This window comes from Diceros bicornis, chromosome 9 (genome assembly GCF_020826845.1).
Source record: "Diceros bicornis minor isolate mBicDic1 chromosome 9, mDicBic1.mat.cur, whole genome shotgun sequence".
NCBI lineage: Eukaryota > Metazoa > Chordata > Mammalia > Perissodactyla > Rhinocerotidae > Diceros > Diceros bicornis.
In genome coordinates this window covers 27,965,601-27,987,361 of record NC_080748.1, presented here as the reverse complement: position 1 = coordinate 27,987,361, position 21,761 = coordinate 27,965,601, and the positions used below count along the sequence as shown (strand labels likewise).

General features: G+C 38.2%; 1 protein-coding gene across 3 annotated transcripts in view; it reads left to right on the top strand.

Annotated features, from left to right (window-relative positions):
* CDADC1 (cytidine and dCMP deaminase domain containing 1) overlaps window positions 1–21,761 on the top strand; it is an 83,009-nt gene that overhangs the window by 9,768 nt on the left and 51,480 nt on the right. For all 3 annotated transcript variants that reach the window (XM_058548142.1, XM_058548141.1, XM_058548143.1), the window contains 3 exons: window positions 1,908–2,085; window positions 12,947–13,516; window positions 19,442–19,491. In XM_058548142.1, coding sequence (XP_058404125.1) covers window positions 1,908–2,085; window positions 12,947–13,516; window positions 19,442–19,491 — 798 coding nt within the window. The remainder of the gene's footprint in view (window positions 1–1,907; window positions 2,086–12,946; window positions 13,517–19,441; window positions 19,492–21,761) is intronic.

Sequence of the window (21,761 nt, the reverse complement as noted above, 5' to 3'; positions counted from 1 at the left end):
CTTTGTTTTGTTTTAAGTTTGGGATGGAAAAATCCTTGTCTCAAACTTCATATTTTGGCCTTCGCTAAAAACAAAATGAAAAAAAAGATGTTTTCTGAGGTGAAAAGGACTCTAGACAAAAAGTGATAAACTTGGCCTAAAAGGTTGTTCTAATAAAAAATAAATTGATGAGTATGCTTCTCATTTATTAGGAAGAATTTTTTAAAAAGTCTTTTGTGGTCAATTTTTCTGGCTTTATTTTTGTCTGCTTAACTATTTAGAAAATCTAAAGCTGATATCATTGAATTGCAGCCATTTTCATTGGTCACAGTTTATTCAGTTTAATAAAGTGAGCTTTAGCGTGCTAAGATCTTTTGACAAGGCCTCATCAGTTCTTTTCTAAAGTGATAATTTCTTTTTAAAAAACTTGCTGGAAGTATTCAGAAGTAGATACTAACATATACTTTGTATTTGAGGAACCTAAAACTCTAAGAAATTTGGGGGTGGGGAGGGGCAAAGGTTCACAAATTCAAGGTAAATTTAAAGCTTTTTTTAAAAGCCAATATAGGTAGATCTTTCATATTTTAGATATATTTTTGGGTATATATTTTGTAAAGGAAAGAGTTTTGTATTCCTTTTAAATGTTCTTAATGTTTAGGAGATGCTTGGTTAACTCAGAAAGGGAATTCTATAAAATCTCCTCTATTCCTTCTTTTTAAGCATTTCACAAAATATCATTATCCATAGTTTCAAACATTTATACTCATAACTGAAACTGAATCTTGACTATTTTAGTGAATATAGCTTTGGTCTGATCTTTACAGTGATTTCAAATATGTTCTTTTGGGGATAACTGTAGAGTAAAATCCCTTTGAAAGGGCATAGGGGATAATGGATACCCTGTTCTCAGCCGGAGTTCCCCTCGTATTTTAACAATCCCTTAGGAGCCCAAGGATCAGGTTTACATTCCTTACTTCAGAGTCTTTGGCTGTGAAAACAGCGTAGACTATTTTGTGCCTTGTGTAGAACTGATTTTTACCTCAGTCTGTTTTATCTGATATTGCTACACTAGCTTTTTTTGATTAGTATCTGTAAAAGTTAGGGCACTTTAGGTTTCAAGTAGCAACTCCTGCCAGTGCCCAGCCTCCAGCGCTTAAAGCAGTCAGCCCAGTCCCCTCCTGTGGGTGGGATACTGCCGAGGTGGCTCCAGCTTACTGCTCCTGCTTTGAGTTCTCTTTTCGTTTCTAACTCCTGAGGGTATGTCTTCCTTTCTTTGGAGCTTGAATATGCATTTTAAAACATTTTTTTATTATAAATAATCTGTATATTTGTAGGACATGGGACCTAACCACATTAGTCTAGATTGTCGTGCTAAAAATTGGTAGAGCCAGTTGTTAGCAAGAGGTTGAGAATTATCTTTATTTTAGTCAATATTTAAAATATTTTAAAATTTAAGATGACCTCTGCTTTAGTTCTGCTTTTACCATCTGTGGGTCTTTCAGAATGTCATGTAAACCCTCTGGGCTTTACTTATCCATGTGTAAAATCACAGTTTTCCATATTTTTTCTTATTACCATCTAGAAGCTTAATACAAAATAGATGCTATAAGAAACAAGTCAAGTCATCTTGGTTCTTGCCCTTTACTAGGTTAACTAAGTTAAAATGTATTCATTTTTCACTAGGACAAATTAATGATAATTAAATGCTTAATTGTTTGGTTAAGAAAGTCTGGATTTAGAAGATTTCTGGTATAAAGTCAACATTAAACTTACAGAAATTTTTTTGGACCTGAGAAATGTGCTTTTGTTCAAACTGTTCAGATAAAGAATTAAACAAAACTTTTATTTTATTAATAAATCAAATATAATTCATGATATGATCATTAGATGTTATAACTAATAAATTATTATTTTGTATCTTAATATAGGTGAAGAAAACTGGTCTTGTGGTGGTGAAAAACATGAAAATTGTTGGTCTCCACTGTTCTAGTGAAGATTTACATGCTGGGAAAATTGCTCTTATAAAACATGGGTCAAGGCTGAAAAACTGTGATCTGTATTTTTCCAGAAAACCATGTTCTGCTTGTTTGAAAATGATTGTAAATGGTAAGTGCAGATAAGGCTTTGTTGGGGATTAGTAGCATTTATCTGAGAACAACCAGTGGGAACAAATTGCTTAAATACGAAAGAGATAATTTAGAAATATAAATATATATCTGAAGGCAGTTTGATACACTGTAAGAAGAGTCAGAAAACATTGATTCCAGTCTCAGCTCTGTCACTAACTAGTGATCCTCAGTGTATTAGTGGACCAATGCTAGCTGCTATAACAGCTAAACATCAAAATTTCAGTGGCTTGGTATACTAGACATTTATCACCCATGTGATAGTACAATGTAGGTGTTGCTGAACAGCAGACATCTTGTTGATTCATGGGCCTAGGCATCTTCTGTCTTATTGCTACTGTCATCCCCTAGGGCCTTGAGTCCTCTGCATCCAGAGGCTGACTGAGAAAGAGAGTGGAGAAGGCATACCTGCTTCTTAAAACCCCTGGCCTGGGGGCCGGCCCAGTGGCGTAGTGGTTAAGTTTGCATTCTCTGCTTGGTTTAAAACTAATTTGGCCTGGGGTTTGCAGGTTCGAATCCTAGGCATGGACCAATGCACCACTTGTCAAGCCATGCTGTGGTGACGTCCCACATACAAAAAAAAAATAGAAGAAGATGGTCATGGATGTTAGCTCAGAGCTAATCTTCCTCAGCAAAAAGAGGAAGATTGGCAACAAATGTTAGCTCAGGGCCAATCTTCCTCACCAAAAAAAAAAAAAAAAAAAAACCCTGGCCTGGAAGTTACATACATCATTTCTCTTCACATCCATTGGTGGAACTGTAGTTCCTGGCTGGGCAGCTATCTCCCAGTGACTACTGTACACTTTGGAAGGAGGTGCACAAATTATCAATATATAGCTGTCCATCTCTGTCACTCCAGGGTGCTCACTAAACCTCTTTGTGCTTATGATTCTGTTTTGCATCCAGGTAAATATGCAGACCATTCTCCCATTTAAAAAATATTATATATCTTTGTCAATGCAAATAATCCGTAATCAATCTATGAATCAAAATTGGGGTGAGTTTATTATGAGCCAGATCTGAGGACTAACATGGGGCCTTCCTTCCCCAAGGAAGGAAGGACACCAAAGAAGTGGGGTGTACAGAGTGGTTATATACCATCTTGGAACAAAGAGCATACATCACATATGTTAGGAATGTCCCTTTTATAGTAGTCAGGAGATTGCTTTGCTGGCACAGCAGATCGGTGAACACAGCAGGTTGGTGGTCACAAGGTGAACATAGTAGGTCAGTAATTAATCCTTAGTTTAGGGATTTTTAGTTTAGGATTCCTAAAGGAAATGCCAATATGGGGGAGGTTGCATCCCTATCTTTAGGGGCATCATTCTTGTCTTGGGGACATAATAAATATTTAAAGTAGACGTACAATGCATGCTCAACAGGCCACATCAGGCCCTTTTGGAAAAACAAGGTCAGGCCAAATTAGTTTTAAACCAAATGGCTTCCTTGTATACTCCAGTATGTCCTGTTGCTTGTCATTTATTTATCGTTTTCCCCCTTTTGATCTATAATCTTTCGATAGAAAGATGAGGGCCAGCCCCGTGGCTTAGTGGTTAGGTGCACATGCTCCGCTGCTGGTGGCCCGGGTTCGGATCCCAGGTGCGCACCCACGCACTGCTTCTCCGGCCATGCTGAGGCCACGTCCCACATACAGCAACTGGAAGGACGTGCAGCTATGACATACAGCTATCTACTGGGGCTTTGGGGAAAAAAAATAAATAAATAAAATTATAAAAAAAAAAAAGAAAGCATTGATGATCAAAATATTGTCCCTCAGCGCCAGAGTGGTTGTTGCCTGCCCTGGGTCCATTATGTCCCTTGGTGCCAGGCTTTTATCTCATTTATTTGCCCAATTGTCCACACTGGAGGGAAATAGTCAGATATAGTGGACAAGCATAGAGGTATATATATTAACAGAGGAAGCATTTCATAGATTTTTCAACTAATTTTAGGTTGTTGCACAAACATTGTACATTTGCTTTTACAGGACTCCTTATGCTCACATTGTTTACGGTTATAGAACGGGTACAGTAACGATGACAATTCAATATTTGAAAAGATCAATTTTAAAAATGAGTTCTTAGACATAGTCTTTATCAGAAAAGGAAATTTGTCCAGAGTTGTAAGATCAATCGACCATCTCCAGTCGCTGAGCAATCGTTACTCTATCTTGCATGCCAGTCTTACAACACTGAGTAAAGAAAAAGTAATTCGTTTGAATATTATGACTAATACAAGAATTCCAAGAAGTAATAGAAATAGGAATTGCAATCTGGATCGAAAAAGGGAACTGGTACCTGAAGGGAGCCAATGAAACAAATCAAGACTGAGTGTAGGATCTCTTAAGACATTCACCTGCTTTTTTATGTGCTTTAGCAGAGATGACACATTGGAAGATTCGTCACCTATAAAAACACAGCGTTCACTTTGAATGATTGTAGACCTACCACCTTGGGAAGCAGTTCAAATATCTAAGGCCATTCTATTTTGAAGGACAGCCTTTTTCATTAAAGATATTCTGGTATTTAATAAGGCTGTTCCTTCTTGACTATCATTGAGGGCTTGCTGAGTAAATTTAGTCAGGGGTTCTGTATGTGATAATAGCATCTTCTAGCCCCAAGGAAGGAACAAATATAGCCGCCAAGTGGCCATACCAATGGAACACTGAATGAGCCCATCTGGCCTTAAGGAGAGGGAGATTGGCAACAGATGTTAGCTCAGGGTGAATCCTTCCCTACATCCGAGGGAAGCTCAGGGTGCAGTGTTTTAGCCATCCAGGCAGTAGCCAAGACCAGAGGTTTGTTCCACATAACCACTGAGTTCCATTAGAAGCCACCCGATAAATGCCTGGCCTCCAAGACCAGCCTGTTCCAAATCAGTCACTTTCTTCAAGTATGACAGTATTCTGAAAACCTTAAATGGAACAATTATAAAACAGGTATATAGTTTAAGCATTACACAGGTTTAAATAAGGACATATAAGGTTGGGAATACAGGCCAGGTCTGGAGTCTTGGGAGAGCTGTCTACAACAGATGCTGTCTTCTCATCCTGGTTTGGAGATATTTGCATTGGTCAGTTGAAATCGGGTATCAGAAATAGGAACTGAAACACACTCAGGTGGAAAAACCTTTTTTTCTTTCTTTTTTTTTCCTAATATTTGTGGAGAAGACACTCAAGATGCTAGAATTTGGGCAAGGGTGTTCTTATGGCTGTTTTCCTTGCCCTTTTCCCTTTTTTTCCTTTCAGTCCTAGGAATTAGTAACGGGCTAGATAACCGTTCCCAGAGAGGTGAGGTGATAATCTCTTCTGAGATAAAGGAACTGGGTGGAATCTGAGCTGCCTCTGGAGCTGCTTTTCCAGTCTGACAAGGATTTTTTTTTTAAGGATAGTTGGTCTTGATTGTTCAGAAATTTTTGTTGTAACTTAAATCACATTATAGGTTGATCTGCCTGTCCAACTACATCATCCCTAATTTGCTTCTTTCCCTCCGAGTGCTTAGTTTTATTTTAACTTAGGGAAGAAGGCCTGGAAAGAAAATTCCTATCAGGCTCTGAATATCAGCTTCCAGTTTGGCCGAATTTCTCATTGTAAGTTGCTAAATTCTTTTAAATACCCTGTCAGGTTTCAGCCGGGACCAACAGTAACTACCTGGCAGTACTGAACAGTTCCAGTAATCTTTAGCCTAGCTGTTTCCCAGAAATTTCTCAGAGTCTCATTAACTCTGGGAGTAGATTACGGGGGTGTCTGTAAAGCCATGGCCTAATATATTTTCCTTTAGATACCTTTTATAAGTTAATTTTTATTAGCTTTTTGCAACAAAAGACTTTCAATAAGTTTATTTTTGGGATTTTGAAGTCTTTGCTTTTAAGTGCACTTCTTAAATGATCTTATCTAATCGGAGTGTCCCTTCTGTCGGCCAGTGTAATTCCCCTGAGGCTGGCGGCAGTTGGCTAGGACCCTTAGCTGTGAACGGAGTGCAACCCACATTTCTGTCTGACCATCTCTGACTGCAGAAGGGGTGTAACCGCATTTTTGTCTGACCGTATTTTGGGACCTCCAACCTGATGATTATTAAGCCAAGCCCCAGGACATGAAACAAGTTTGGTAGATTTTTTTTTTTTGCTGTTCTTTGTAAATATTTGCAGCTTCCGGAACCTTTAGTTTGAGCAATTATGCCGGAAGGTGGCGAGCTCAGTTCTTTAAAAATTTCTCTATTACCTGGCTCTTAAAAAGGGGCCCCATAGTGGCCACTGTAATTTTAAATTTTCCCAGGTTATCTTGCCAGCCATTTTCGGATTTTGTTAAGCACTTGCAAGTTTCAGCATGAAGCCAGCTGGAGTTCCAGGGGGAGGCTGCCCACTCAGGAACTGATGCCGTTCTTCTTTTAGTTTAGTTTTACTATAAAGTCTGAACAATTTCCAGGGACAGTGTGATGGGTTGGAAATGTGCTGCTTGTGAGTGTTACTTCCTAATGAAAAGTCGTAAACACTCTCTTCTGTGCCTTGGTTTCTCCCGCCAGCAGTCTAAAACTAGCACGGGGGCTTGGAGCACGTGGGCTTGGAGCACGTGGGCAACCAACCCTTGCATGTGCTTCCCTGGACGAGCCTTTAATTAATTAACGTCAACGATAGTGGAGTTCCCTACAAGACTGCTACTTGTCGCAAGGATTGATCCTCTGACATTCCCACGAGGTTCTCAGTCACCTAAGAACACTTTTCGGCTGGGTGGAGCTGGTGTCCCTTCTCTTCAGAGCTGAACAAGTTCAGACTCTCATTTCTCTATCAAGCAGTTTGTTCAGACTTTATAAATGCAAATCTTTTCAATTTAAAGTGAAATTAAAAAGGTCAGCCTCGGGGCTGGCCCAGTGGCATAGTGGTTACGTTCATGCGCTCTGCTTTGGTGGCCCAGGGTTTGCAGGTTCAGATCCCAGGCACAGACCAACACACCGCTTGTCAAGCCATGCTGTGGCAACGTCCCATATAAAGTAGAGGAAGGTGGGCATAGATGTTAGCCCAGGACCAATCTTCCTCAGCAAAAAGAGGGGGATTGGCAATGGATGTTAGCTCAGGGCTAATCTTCCTCAGAAAAAAAAAACAAAAAAGGTCAGCCTACCCCCTTCACTCCAAAGTTCCTCCTAGGCTCCCCTGGCCTAGGAAATTCCCCCTAGGTTTTTCTTTCTTAGGAAATCCCCCGCTAGGTTCCTCTTACCTAGGGTATGTACCAGTACCCCCTTAAGACACCTAGTCTTAAGGTTTGAAACAACTCATATAATCTCTGGACCATCGACTTAAAGTAAGGAGGTCTGGGTTTCAGGAGAACTCACCAGGGTCACCTGAAGAATGCAGTGATCCCGGAGGGCTCAGTGGGCCCCTGTTGGTACCAAATGCCAGTTTGGTGTAGATTCCAGGTGGTCTCCAGTGGGTTTCTTTGAAATCCTGCCGTGACTATGGCTAGAAATGTTGGCGCAAATAATCCAGAGTCAATCTATAAATCAAAATTGGGGTGAGTTTATTATGAGCCAGATCTGAGGAGTACAGCCTGGGGCCTTCCTTCCCCAAGGAAGGAAGGACACCAAAGAAGTGAGGTCTACAGAGTGGTTATATACCATCTTGGAACAAAAATGCATACATCACATATGATAGGAATGTCCCTTTTACAATAGTCACGCGATTGCTTTGCTGGCACAGCCGATCAGTGAACACAGCAGGTCAGTGGTCACAAGGTGAGCACAGCAGGTCAGCAATTAATCCTTAGTTTAGGGATTTTTAGTTTAGGATTCCTAAAGGAAATGCCAATATGGGGGAGGTTACATCCCTATCTTTAGGGGCATCCTTCTTGTCTTGGGGACATAGTAAATATTTAAAGCAGATGTACAATGCACGCTCAACAGGCCACGTCAGGCCCTTTTGGAAAAACAAGGTCAGGCCGAATTAGTTTTAAATCAAATGCTTCCTCATATACCCCAAGATATCCTATTGCTTGCATAGGATAGGATTCCTTATTCATTTATTTATCATCTTTTACTTAGGCATTGTGGTATTGTGATTCATAATATGAATTACGTATTTGGTCTTCATCCCATTCCTGGCACACAGCAAGTAAAACCCTTGGAATTTCCTGAGTGATAAAGGTGTCTTTTGTTATTCATAACAAGCCCCTTTCAACCACACCTGAGTTTATGTTAATGAGGTGACTTTTGGAAAACCCCTAGGGGTGGGACCTGGTTGCCAGGGGAACAACCTGGTAATTAGAGGGTTGGGACTTTTAGCCTCACCCGCTAGACCTCTGGGGAGGAGAGAGGGGCTGAAGTTTGAGTTCAGTTACCAATGGCCAATAATTTAGTCAATTATATGTATGTAGTGAAGCCTCCTTAAAAACCCAAAAGGATAGGGTTCAGAGAGCTTCTGGAAAAAAAGGTTAGTATAGTTCTTAATCTTTTCCATGAAGGTGTTATTTCAGGGGCCAAAAATAACAAATAATGTAACATGAGCTCAGAGGAGGAATGGTGATCCTTGCAGGTTGGCATGTTAGGAAAGGCTAGGGCTTAAGCTGGATCTTGATGGGTCAGATGTATAGGAGGAGGAACACTTTCCTGGTCAGAGGGACAGCACGTGGGGTGTCATCAAGTTGTGAGAAGCAAGATTCTGATGGTCAGTGTTTGAAATGCAGAATTATTCTTGGAGAGAATAGTGGCAGATGGATTATAATGATAGGTTGGGCGTTAGTGGAGACCTTTGAAAAACTGTATGGCCTTTGGGCTTTATCTTATGGAACAGAGTTTCTTAACTTGTTTTGAGGAAGAGCTGTTTTTATTTACATCAAAGTCTTAAGAGTAATGATCGTTTTGGTGGTGAAGGCAGTGCCCTTGAGCTACAAGCGGAATGACTTCCAGAAGAGATGGTCATGTGGCTAGAGCCTCCTGGCCTGCAACAAGTGTTTCACGCAAGTAGGTGTCTGTAATAGTTGTTAGATTCTGTAGTCCCTCCCCTGCAGTTACAGATAGAGAAGATAGATATGATAGTGGTGGTGGCATTTTTTCCTTCTTTTTTCAATTAACTAAGTAGATTGAATATTCATTTTATGACTTGTGTTAATTGACCTATAATTCTTATTATAGACAATATAGAGCCATTGAAGATTTTTGAGCAGGACATAAAATGATTAAAATTATTATTATTTTTTTGTTATTGAATTGGAGCATGGAAAGATGAGGTTCAGAACTCAATTAGTAGACTGTTGCGTTAGGCAGAGTATAAGATAGGGTTCAGATGGTGGCATTGATATAGAAAGGAAAGAATGTGAAGAACCAAAACGTTTGTTGACTGATCTCTTCTAGAGTCAAGGGAGAAGAATGGATTAAGATAGTTGGGTTTTGTGCTGAGTTGACTATGCTGAAAGCACTCTTAATAGGCTCAGAGCCAAGATTTAGAGAGAAAAATAGGGGAGTGCAACTAACTCACCACTGCTTGATGACTTTGTGTTAAGATGTTTAAACCTGGCAAGAGAGGTAATGAAGTGTGGAAAATCAGGAAGGACATACAATGGAAATGCTTTGATGTCAGTGTTAGACCCATGTATAAAGAACATTGCTACGTTAGATGAGGCTTGTATATTATATCTTGGGAAGGGGCATGGTTTAACCCCATGCTATAGCTGAGTTACTTTAGTTAAAATTACTGTTAGCTCAGTTACAAAGCAAACATTTCTAAAGCACAGTGGTTCTCAAAGTGTGGTCTATGAACTCTTGATGGTCCAGGAGGTCAAAACTGTTTTCATAATAATGCTACATTTACACTAATAATACCAAAACAGTGGTGAGTAAAACAACTGTAGCCCTAGTATATATCAAGGCAGTAGTAGTCATTGTCTTCTTCATGGCCATGTACTTGGAGTTAAAAAAAAGAGTTTCATGTAAGAATGTCCTTGATGAAACAGTAAAAGTTATTAATTTTGTTAAATCCCAACCTTGAGTTCACATCTTTTTAATATTCTATGTGGAAAATAGGAGGTGGACGTAAAGCACTTTTGCTACAAACCTAAGTATGAAGGTTATCTTAAGGAAAACCACTCATGTAATTGAATTACAACTGAATTATCTACTGTTTTTTATGGAACATCATGAACTGACAAACTGTAATTATTTAGATTTGGCTATTTGGCAGACATTTTCTCAAAAATGAATGAAGTGAACCTGTCACTTCCAGGAAAACAACTGACAGTACTTGTTGCCAATGATAAAATTTGAGCCTTCAAGTGAAAATTAGAATTTTGAAAAATTTGTATCCACCATCATGAGCTTACAGCTTCCCAACACTTAAAGACTCTTCTGATGATATTGGTGGTCATATTACTGAATGGATTTTTTTTCATACTGTAAAATCAGTAAACCAGTGTTTTCCAGATGACCAATGCACAATGCTACAAAACCATGTATCAGTAAAAGAGCCATTCTAAGTGCAAGATAGACCAATGGATTTTAACATAACAGTACAGAAAGTTTAATATGGTTTCAGATTCCACATTGTAACTAACCTTTAAGAAACTTTCCCTTGTCAAATTTTTATGTAGTATCAAAGAAGAATATTCATAATTGTCTGAAATGGCTGTTAAAATACTCCTTTTTCGGTGCTGGCCCGGTGGCGTAGTGGTTAAGTTTGCGGGCTCTGCTTCAGCGGCCTGAGGTTCGAAGGTTCCGATCCCAGGCACAGACCTATGCACTGCTTATCAACCCATGCTGTGGCGGCGTCCCATATAAAGTATAGGAAGATGGGCACAGATGTTAGCCCAGGGTTCAGTCTTCCTCAGCAAAAAGAGGAGGATTGGCAACAGATGTTAACTCAGGGCTAATCTTCACCAAAAAAAAAAAAAAAAAAAGTCCTTTTTCAACTGCATATCTGTGTGAGGCCGGATACGTTTCATATACTTCAATGAAAACAGACTATTGCAGCAGATTGAAAGCAGAAGCAGACTTGAGAATCCAGCTGTCTTCTATTAAGCCAGATAATAAAGAGATTTGTAAAAACCTAAAACAGTGCTGTGCTTTTCAACTAGATTTTGTTCTTGTTTTGGAAAATATGTTTTAATTTTCTAATACAGTTAATATCAGTAGATAAATCCCACATAAACAAAAGCTCTTTGAGGTCCTCATTAATTTTTAAGAGTGTAACAGGGTCTGAGACCAAAAAATTTGAGAACCTCTGCTGTAGCATTTGCCACTGGTACATGAACATTCGTTCAAAGATTAGTCATCCACTCTTCTCTTTGGATCAGGATTACTGGAAGCAACCAGGATGCTTAGATGAAAGATTGACCATCATTGCTGGTTAGGAAATGTATTGTGAAAACTCCAACCGAGAGACGGTAAAATGCAGCCGGAGGAGACATTCTGATATTAGCTTTGAGGCCTTCAAACTTGCTTTACATTCCAAGCCCCAGTAAGAGTCAGAAGTAGCAGGGAGTAGATAGAAATGTGCGTTTGTTCACCTCAGACTTTTTAGTTCATCTGTTACTTTGAATGTAGAACACTATGGGCCATCTGTGTATTCACTTCTGGGCACAAACATTTTCCCTAGGTGAAATTACATGAGATACTCATGCACAGGAGTCTCTTTGTTGTAAAATACTAATTAATAGATGTACATTTGGGTGCTTAACTCTGTATAAAATATCTCATTGTTCAATCTCAAATACAAATTAAAATATTTTTTTCATATGTTTGTTATCCAGTTTTGTTTTCTCTTTTGTAAATTGTCTGTTTATTTTTTTGTCTCTCTTGAGGCCTTATTGTTCTTGACATTTCATATGTACTCTTAATGAATTAAAATCTCTGTATATTAAAGATTAACCTATCCTGTGTCATGTTGATTGAAAAATGTTCCTTCTGCTTTGTTGTTTTGTCTTTAATTTTATGGACTTAAAAAAATTAATATTGCTTCTCTCCTCCCCCCACTGCCTTCATATTATAAATTCTTTGTGGACATTTTGGATGACTATATAATATTTTATTATGAGGAGGTCCGTAATGTGTTTAACTGTTCCCCTATTTTGGCCATTTCAGTTTTTACTGTTTTAAACAATGCTACACTAAATATATGCATGAGTGGAGTTTTTTTGTCTCTATTTAGAATATTTTCTTAGAATAGCTTCCTGGAGGAAGAATTCAGAGTACAGGTACATTTTTAATGCATGGATGAATAGTTTATTTCAGATACAAAACTCTAGACAATATCAGTTAGCTATGATATTTCAAAAAGGAGCCATTTGATTGTTTGGAGGACTCTGGTATATAGTCCCAGCACTGGGCTTTGGGACCACACAGCAAAGCCAGTGATTCCTCAGATACCCTCCATGGGCTTTGTTGGGGTCAGCAAACTTTTCCCCTAAAGGGCCAGATAGTAAGTATTTTAGGCTTTGCAGGCCATATAGTGTCTGTACAGCTACTCAGCTGTGAACCCAGCTACTCCGTTGTATTGCAAGAGCAGCCAGAAACTATGTCAATGAATGGGTGTGTCTGTGTTCCGATGAAACTTTATTTATGGACACTGTAATTTGAATTTCATGTAATTTTCATATGTCACAAAATATTCTTTTGATTTTTTCCAACTATTTAAAACTAAAATCCATTCTTGAACCTGCAAGTTGTATAAAACAGGCAATGGGCTGGATCTGGCCTGTGGGCCATAGTTTGCCAACCCTGGGGCTGCATTTATAGGTGACTTGGTAATAGACATTTATTATTTAGGAACCTCTGAATCTACTGCAATTGATATGGTGAATTTATTAAGAAAACCCTTAATTTCAGCATGTATCTCATAACTACCTTTCATATTTTGTATTTCAGCTGGAGTTAACCGAATTTCATATTGGCCTGCTGATCCAGAAATAAGTTTGCTTACTGAGGCTTCTAGTTCTGAAGATGCAAAGTTAGATGCTAAAGCAGTGGAAAGATTGAAGTCAAACAGTCGAGCCCATGTGTGTGTGTTACTGCAGCCTTTGGTGTGTTATATGGTGCAGTTTGTAGAGGAGACTTCTTACAAATGTGACTTTATTCAAAAAATTAGAAAAACATTGCCGGATGCTAACGTTGACTTTTATTCTGAATGTAAACAAGAAAGAATAAAAGAATATGAAGTGTTCTTTTTGGTTTCAAATGAAGAAATGCATAAGCAAATACTGATGACTATAGGTTTGGAGAACCTATGTGAAAATCCATACTTTAGCAATCTAAGGCAAAACATGAAAGACCTTGTCCTACTTTTGGCCACAGTAGCTTCCAGTGTGCCCAACTTTAAACACTACGGATTTTATTGTGGCAGTACTGAACAGATTAATGACATTCGCAATCAAAGTTTGCCACAAGAAATTGCAAGGCACTGCATGGTTCAGGCCAGGTTATTGGCATATCGAACTGGTGAGTTACATGCTTAGTTCATAAGCGGGCCCTGATTGCTTGGGTTGTATTTGTCTCAGAAGTAAAGTGGTCTTCATCCGATCTGCGGTAGAGCTCAGTTACTGTTAGACACAAGTTTTACTGGTCATAAAGTATAGAGAAGTTAGTGAGGCTCTTGAGTAACAACTCTTAGAGCAGTTTTAGGATTCCTTGTGGCCGTATATTTAGTGCCACATTCATAAATCAGGGCCTGATTATCTAGGCCCTTCTTTCTGCTTCTTTTATCATTTCACTGTTCATTAAGCTTTCTACTAGAGATGGGACAAAAAGAAAAAGGAGAGAGACCCAAAATCATTCGTTTTTGTTAACTCTTCAATATGTTGTATGTATTCAATATTTAACAAAAACTTTAAAAACATGAATTCAAAATAACTAACAGAATCAAAGTAAAGGAATATTGGCAGATTCTTCAATTGCTGGTATGTCTTCAATCAGCAAGTTGAGAAATCAAACATTTTTACTTTATTAAGTTGTGCATGAGTATATATGTGAAAAAGGAAAATATTACCTGGGAGTTTTGTTTATTGTGATAAAAGATGGCATCTGTATTTCCAATTATAGAGTGTTTTTACATCTTGTGAGACGTAAGATATTTCAAAGTAGAATCATGATCACTTTTTTTTTTTAAATGCAGCTTTGAAATAGGAAAATAAAGCAAGAGGAGCAATAGAGTAAGATTTGGTGAGTGGACTATAGTAGGATTTTTTAAACTTATGCCAAGAAATAAGGAGAAGAGAGAAAATCTTCAGAAAAGGTCCACACAAATGTCCCTGGTCTGCAGTATATTCTAAACAGTGACCACAGGTCAAAGTAATTTTGGAAGAATGGAAGTTCTTCACTGGCAGCATATCAGAAACACCATTGAAATTTTTATTAAAAGTTCAAATGCTCAAATTCCAACCCAGTCCTGATAAACCAAGTCCCTAAGGGTGTGGCCTAGACTTATGAGTTTTTAAAGTTATGCAAGGGATTCTGACATTCAGCAGGTTAATAATCACTCAATTCTTGTTAAAGAATTTGATTCTATTACTGGCGCAAGCTATATGATGCCAAACAACTGTATTGTGTAAAAGTCTGATTTACCGTAATTATCTTGTGTCATGGGCTATCCATTAGCCTCTTTGCCAAAACCAGCGTTGTAAAGAACTTTTGTCTAAACCATTCTGGAAGGACAGAAACATAAATGGGAACAGCTGTTACAGCTGTAATTCCCTAATTCCCCTATGCTAATTAGGTTTCAGCGGTTTCCAGAGTGAGCTGAAGCTGAGAGATGTGAATCTGCTGTTCTTTTACTTCATCTCTGTACCTCTGGCTTCTCATAGGAGAACCCTCATCATACCATGTATGATTCCAGTGTTGAAAGATGCAGTAATGTATAGATATAAATTTGCATATATATTCTTTATTAGATACTCTAATTATAAATTTATCCACTATTTCTGTGCAGAGTTTTGCATATAAAGCCATGCTTCTGCACTTGATGGGCAATTGAAAAGATTTTTCAAGGTTAATTTTTTGACTGTTTGTGACTTTTTTGTCTGGAACCCAAATCCTGAATACGATGCAACTCTGTCATGCATCCACTGCACTGTGAGCTCTTCCAGGGAAGAGACCAGGCCTTCATCGTCACTTTTTCCTTAGCACTAAGCAGTGTGTTGAGTGGATAAAGGGAATCTTTTTATATCCAAAGATAAATGATCCACAATCCATTACCCAAACTCTTGGAGCCAGATGAAAAGGAATTCAGAATTTTTCAGATTTTAGAAAGGTAATATGGTGCATATACTGTATGTTACGCAGCACTCCCGGGGGTCTGGAGCAGTACCTTGTAATCAAATAAATTTATACATATGGAGTAAAATGTATGAATATTTGCACTAAACATTTGATGAGATGTGGCCACAAAATAAGTGCATCAAGCTGTCAAAAAAACTTGATATAAAGGGTTTCAGATAAGGAATTCTGGACCTGTATTCTTCATTGATGATAAATAATAAAAATAACAATTTATTGAGCACCTACTCTGTGTCAGGCACAGAGCTAGGCGATTTATATACGTATCTCATGTAAGATTGAGGCCAATCCAGCAAGGTAGATATCCCCATGATGGAGTGGGCTTCTACTAACTCAGACTTTTAATTTCACACTATTCAGTTTGCTTTGATGACATTATTTCACTCTAATTTATAGGTGAAGAAAATCATTCCATTAAACTATTTCATTTAAAAATGTACATATGATTAAAATGAACTCCAAAAGCTCTAACAATAGAGTTCTAAAAGTAATTGAAAGTGCTTGGTAATTGCTTTCTGAATGATGAATAAAGAGGCTCCACGGAGATGTCATTAAAAGTATGTTTCTAGGATACTTTGAGGTAGCAAAAAGTAACAAAATTTATTTAGACTCTAGGGGGAAAAAAGAGTTAGGAGGACATTACATCTTATCTACCTGGTTTAAATGTAATTTTTTATCTCTTCTTGGGTCCTGTTTTCTCATTAGACCTATACATTTTCTAAAGCTGAGGATTATGCCTTCCTCCTGAACCACAGTGTTGATGATGAAAGTAGGTTGGAGTAGCTAAGAAAGTTAACTGTTTCAAATCGTAACTTGGTAGTTCTCAACTTTCAGTATGCCTGCGAATCAGAGGGGCTGCTCTTGAGAAAGGCAGACTCCTGAGCCCTGCCAGCCTCCTTGGAGAGGTTGATTCAGGGGATTTCCATGGGAGCCAGGAGTCTGCCTTTTTAACAAGCACCAAGTGATTCTGATGCAAGTGGTCTGTGGACCACACCTGGACAAACCCTGACATGACTACAGAATTGAAAGCCAAAATAACCATGCCTGTGTTCCAGAACCATAGGATAAAGAGTTCTCTGACTTTTAGTGATCAAAGAGTCTCAGGAATTTGGCTCAGTGATTGTAAGTTGACCTTTCCTTCAAGGGTATACAAAGAAAACTCTGTGAGTGACCAGATCATGGGGAGCAATTTCTGTACAAATTACAGACATGAAAAGATTTTTGAGATATTACCTCATCTGTCATCCAACCTTGGAGCTGTGTGAAATCTACTCCATCTAACATGGATGGAATTTTATTCTGATTTTAAATGACACATAGAAAAGAATATTCTCTTGGTGTACCTCACCTTAGCTAGGCAGCAGAGGTGCATACTGATGGAAAATCACAGTTTTTTCCTTCCTGACAAAGTTTAGTCTGTCCCCAGGCTGAAACAGAAAAAGTGGCTGCTTGGACTAAAAAAATATAACATGAAAAATACTTAGGGTCGATGGTAGGAAAAGTACACTCTTAATATGAACAACTTCTATTTCAGTTTTTTATTTTTTGTTTCAGATTTATGCAGGTATTAAGTACAATTTTAAACATTGTGTTTTGCAGGCAAATATAATCATGTGTTTATAACTTCTGCCAGTTGCCTTAGAAATGAGCATAAAGCCGTAATTATATTCTTTCCTTCTCATGTTATATTCTGAAGATCTTGGAAGGAACAAAATTTTGTTTACATCAATATCCCTTTCCTGTCAATCTCCACTCTGTAGAATAAGCCCTCATGAACACTCCATTCCTCAGCTTTGTGTTCATTTCCTTCGTAGCACAGCACAGGCTTACTGATGTGTTTCATTATTCCTGTCTTCCTCTCACGTCAGACTACAAGTTTCATGAATATAGGGCCTTCTGTTTACCACACCACTCTAAAACATTCAGTAAAGGGAAATCTTTGTTACAAAATTCTTAACGTTAAAGGGAGGGGTAGGGGCTGGCCCAGTGGTGTAGTGGTTAAGTTCATGTGCTCCATTTCCGCTGCCCAGGTTTCCGGTTTCGGATCCTAGGTGGGGACCTACACCACTAATCAAGCAATGTTGTGGTGGAGACCCACATACAAAATAGAGGAAGATTGGTACAGATGTTAGTTCAGGGCCAGTCTTCCTGAAGCAAAAAAAAAAAAAAGGGAGAAGATTGGCAACAGGTTAGTTAGCTCAGGGCCAATCTTCCTCACTGAAAAAAAAAAAAAAGGAAGGGTAGAGGAAAGGCAAGTAGGTTGGGTCTGAAGGGCTAAATTTTGGTCACTTAATTTCTTTGCCTGTTTTCTCATCTAGAAAAGGAAATTTTATCTGCTTTACCTTTAGGATAAAAATGAAATAGTGGGTAGAATTACTTAAATTATACAAATGCTTTGTGATACAATTTTGAAAACCTAAGCTTACTTGAATTGAAGATGGGGAATTTCATTATAGTATCATAACTTTTTTTTTTTTTTGGTGAGGAAGATTAGCCCTGAGCTAACATCTGATGCCAATCCTCCTTTTTTTGCTGAGGAAGATTGGCCCAGGGCTAACATCCATGCCCATCTTCCTCTACTTTATATGGGATGCTGCCAAAGCATGGCTTGACAAGCAGTGCATTGGTGCGCGCTTGGGATCTGCCAGGGATCCGAACCTGCGAACCCTGGACGACCGAAGCGGAGTGCGTGCACTTTTGCACTTAACCACTATGCCACCAGGCAGGCCCTGATAACTTTTAAAAATTAACTTATTTATAAAGCATCCTAATTTTTACTGCATAGGTGGAATAAAGTTTATTTGTACTTTTACTAGAAAAATAGGTACTTAAATATGTTATCATTGGAAGGATTAATTTTTAGTAAATTGTAAAGTGAAGCCACAGGTGAACTTAATTCTCACCAATATGAAAAAGCCCTGGAGTCAGTTCACAGATGGTTGTTACTTTCTCTGTGTAAATGTACCTACTTAATTATTTTAGTCCCTTATTAAAATTTTGATAAATACTATGGTTTTCATAATTAGTGTATAATTGTCTTAGAAATTTGAAACTCACCCTTAGTATTAGTAGAAAGAAAAAGTCAGTGCTTAATATGTAGAATTTCATTTTGGTTTTTTATTTTCTGTTTCTGATTAATGGTTTCAAGAAGTACAGCTTTACTTGTTGCAGAGGTTTTGGTTTTGCAGGGAAATTATAATCTTATGTTTATAATTTCTGCCACTCGATTTAAAAATGAGCATCATGTCACTAACTTGGCATTCTTTTTCCCCTCAGGATAAACTGTGAGGGTCAGGGAAAGGACAACATTTTGTTTAAATCAAAATCCCTTTCATGCGCTTTCCAGCAGTATATATATATGCAAGCCCATAAAGATTTGTCTATGTTTGTATTATAAGTTTGAACATTTTTTTTTAGCGAGAATATTTCCATAAAATGTATTTTCCATGATTAGAGTGTAAAAAATGCTAGGAGAAGACAGATTTGATTATTGTGAACGGTTATACACTAAACTCATTAGTTCAGAAACTTTTCTTTTTTTCTAATTGAAGTAACATTGGTTTATAACATTACGTAAATTTCAGGTGTACATCATTCTATTTCGATTTCTGTGTAGTCTACATCGTGTTCACTACCCAAAGACTAATTTCCATCTGATACCATACACATGTGCCCAGTCACCCCTTACCCTTGATTATACTTCTTTCTTAATCAATTTCATCATCTATTAGAAATAGTCATTTAGAAACTGTCTTGTTGGTGGAGAATCAATAAATTACATTCAGTTCTGGTTACAGCTTTGAAGTGACCTGACTGTAGGCACTGCCATTTTAATGATCTCCACATATACGTAGATTGTGTGTGCCTGGGTTGGTAGTAACACTGTCTAGTTATTTAGTACCTAGCGTCCATATTCCATGCTTAAAAGTATTTATTTTGACACTTTTCTGTAATTAGTGAAGATGTCAAGGATTGCTGCTACATTTGTGAAGTATGTTCCAATAAATATGTTTTTGTTATTTTTGGAAAAACGTATTTCTGAAACTAGCAGATTATTGATTTTTACTGAGTTCCATGCCATGTATCTTTCAGAGGATCATAAAACAGGAGTTGGAGCAGTCATTTGGGCAGAAGGGAAATCTGTAAGTATGAAAATAATTCTTTAAACATTTAACCTTGATTTTGTTTAAATATAGTTCAATCTTAAATGTATTACATTTTATCGATCCCTTGGGATTAATATTTTTGTTGGTGCATTTATTAAATTTTATAGACATCTGCTCATTCCTTCAACAATTTTCTAGATAGAGTCCTTCATTTAGCAAGGATTTGTTAAACACCTTCTACAGAGTAGGCACTGTGTCACAGTGAACAATAGGGAGTTAAAAACCACATTTTCTGCCCTTCATGGCCTTCTATAGTCTAGTCGTGGAGACAGAGAAGTGAAAAAGAGACTGGTATATAAGTCTCATAATACAATACCATGAAAGCTTTTGTGAAGCAATAGATGAGGAACCTTTGCTCTGCTTGGAGAAACAAATAAAATGTTCTTGGAGGAGGTAGGATGCTCTTAGTCTTGAAGAATGAGTAGGAATTCACCAGGCAGAGCAAGTTCATAGGACTAGGAGGATAACATGCAAACATAGGGGGTGAGAATGTGGGAAAATGCAAATGATTTGGCATGTTGGAATCCTGAGTCCTGTGTAAAGTAGTGGCAAAAAATTGGACTGGACCATGAAGAACTTTCTATGCCATGTAGAGAGTTTGGACTTATCCTTTAGACAGTGGGATACCCCAGAACAGTGATAACCAGTAGAAATAAAAGGCAAGCCACGTACATAATTTTAAATTCTCTAGGAGCTACATTAAAAAAAATTAAAGTGAATTAATTTTAAGAATATATTTTATTTAATCTAATATGTCCAGAAATATCATTTCAACATGTAATCAATATAAAAGGTTATTAACAAAATATTCTGCATTTTGGAGGAGTGTTAAGTCTTCAAAATCTTGTGTGTATTTTACACTTATAGCACCTCTCAATTTGGACTAACCACGTGTGGCTAGTGGCTACTGTATTGGACAGTGCAATCCAAGAACATTTTAAGTGGGAAAATGATTTGATCCAATTTAGATTATAAAAAAAATGAAGTGGGGCTAGACAGGAAATAGGGAGATTAATAAAAAAGAGATGATGAGGGCTTAGAGTTATGGGAGTGGGTCAGGAGAGGATGGAATCAAGAGATACTTGGTAACTATGTGGCTGACTGAAAGATAGTAGGGAGCCTAAGTTTTGCTTGAATAGACTTTACAGCAAGCAATTTGATTCTTGGCCTGGATGTTTCATAAGCCCCTCAAGTTCAAGCTAGCCAATAGATCCAGTATCCTCCCTGCTAACCTATTCTTTCCTCAGTGGTCACCATCCCATTCCCTGTTACTCCACACATACAATCAATCATCAAGTGCTATGAATTCCACCCTCAAAATCACTTTTGACTCTACTTATCTCTACCGCAACTGTTAATACCTACTAGACTAGATTCCTCTGCCCCAGACTCCCACAGCGTGCTGTACAACTCATTTGTGACACTCATCACAGTTAAAATTGTGTCCAGTTTCTTATCATCTCCAGCTTGGAAGGTTCGTGAGGGCAGGGATTCTCTGTCTTGTTTACAGCCGTATTCCCAGCACCAGCACTATGCCTGGCCTATGGTCGGAACCCTCATTTGTGTTTATATGAATGCTCAGCAGCTTTTGGCTTAACATGTGGTTTCAGCCACTTTGTGAAGAATTTAAGGTTCCAGTTATCTATAGTGTAGGCAGCATGGTAAAGGGGAAAGGCATGGGTTTGGAGTCAAGCAACCTGGGCTTGAATTCAGGCTATTACTTACTAGCTTTGTGACCCTGGACAAGTTATTTAAAATAATAATAGTACTACTCTCTGGGTTGTTGTGAGGATTGATTAAATGAAATAATACATATAAGACTCAGCATAATGTTTGACATTTAGTAAATGCTCAAGAATAATTTATTATTAATGAGAGAATTTTTTTTTTTTTTGGTGAGGAAGATCAGCCCTGAGCTAACATCCATGCTATCCTCCTCTTTTTGCTGAGGAAGACTGGCCCTGAGCTAACATCTATTGCCAATCCTCCTCCTTTTTTTCCCCCAAAGCCCCAGTAGATAGTTGTATGTCATAGTTGCACATCCTTCTAGTTGCTGTATGTGAAACGCAGCCTCAGCATGGCCGGAGAAGCGGTGCGTCGGTGTGCGCCCAGGATCCAAACCTGGGCGGCCAGTAGCAGAGCACGTGCACTTAACCGCTAAGCCACGGGGCCGGCCCGACAGAATATTTTATTTGTAAGCTTTTGTTGGCTCACCATAACAATTTTTATCAAGCTGCTACAGTAAC